General features: G+C 34.2%; 1 protein-coding gene across 1 annotated transcript; it reads left to right on the top strand.

Annotated features, from left to right (window-relative positions):
- Nucleotides 1-297: 297 nt before the first annotated feature.
- On the top strand, nucleotides 298-900 carry LOC149566681 (hydroxyproline O-galactosyltransferase GALT6-like). The gene has a single exon (XM_089816514.1). The coding sequence runs from the start codon at nucleotides 298-300 to the stop codon at nucleotides 898-900; it is 603 nt and encodes a 200-aa protein (XP_089672640.1).
- The last annotated feature ends 308 nt before the right edge of the window (nucleotides 901-1,208 follow it).

Below are 1,208 nucleotides of genomic sequence, written 5' to 3'. Positions count from 1 at the left end.
ATGCCCACAGGCCCCTTGGCGTTGTAAAGCCATAGTAGATCTTTCCATTAGGCACCCTGCAACATAAACTTGGAAGACAAGATGTAAGAAGAAATTGCGTAGAAGGATGGATCACTATAGCAATGCACAAGGATGGATCACAAGGCAGATCCAAGCAACATGGAGGTAGTTGAAAATGTCATAGAAGAATCAACAAAGACTGCAAAATGCATAACGCACCAAGGTAAAAAAACTAGGCTTGAGAATTACAAAAAATGAATAATGCAAGGCAAGTTATCAAATCAAAGAAACTCGAATATGTCAAAGCTATTGAAAGCCCCTCCTTTCCCTGAAGGTCATGTAGATCTTTTCATTGGAATACTTTCTGTGAGCAATCACTTCACAGAGCGCATGGTTGTGAGGAAAACGTGGATGTGGTCAGAGCTTATTAGATCATCAAAAGTGGTAGCTCGCTTTTTTGTTGTAGTGAATGCAAGAAAGGAGGTCAATCTACAGCTAAAGAAAGAAGCTAATTTTTACGGCAATATGATTATTGTTCCATTTATGGATCACTATGAGCTTATAGTTTTGAAAACTATTGCAATCTACGAATATGGTGTGCAAAACATATCTGCGAAGTACATAATGAAATGTGATGATGATACATTTGTGAGAGTTGATACCATATTGAAAGAAATAAAATCAACTCCCCATAAACATGGCTTATATATGGGTAACCTTAATCTTTTTCACAAGCCCCTCCGAATGAGAAAATGGGTTGTAACATATGAGCAATGGCTAGAAGAAGACTATCCTACATATGCAAATGGACCAGGGTATATAATTTCAAATGACATAGCGCATTTTGTTGCATCTCAACATGCTAACCACAGTTTGAGGTTATTCAAGATGGAAGAATAGGAGTTTTAAAAAGCCGAGAGAGGAGAGGAAAAAAAATAGAAAGAAATCACAGTAAATGAGAAATTACTAAAAAGTAATAGATATCAAGAGAGAGACAAATTGTAAGGAATAGAAATTCACAGAGTTTCTAAATAAATAGATATGAATTAAATAAATAAATATACTTAGAAAAATAATATGAATAGGCTGAGACCTCTTAAATGAAAAGGTTTTGATTAACTAATGTAGGTAGAAAGAAACTCTTAGAATTAAGAAGTGTTCCTTCAACACAACTTTTAAAAAAAAAAAAAAATTTGAAAAAAAAGTTT

The sequence above is a fragment of the Cupressus sempervirens genome, chromosome 3 (genome assembly GCF_028749045.1).
Source record: "Cupressus sempervirens isolate cs-2001-9-10 chromosome 3, ASM2874904v1, whole genome shotgun sequence".
Taxonomy (NCBI): Eukaryota; Viridiplantae; Streptophyta; class Pinopsida; order Cupressales; family Cupressaceae; genus Cupressus; species Cupressus sempervirens.
This window is presented reverse-complemented; position numbering and strand designations above follow the sequence as displayed.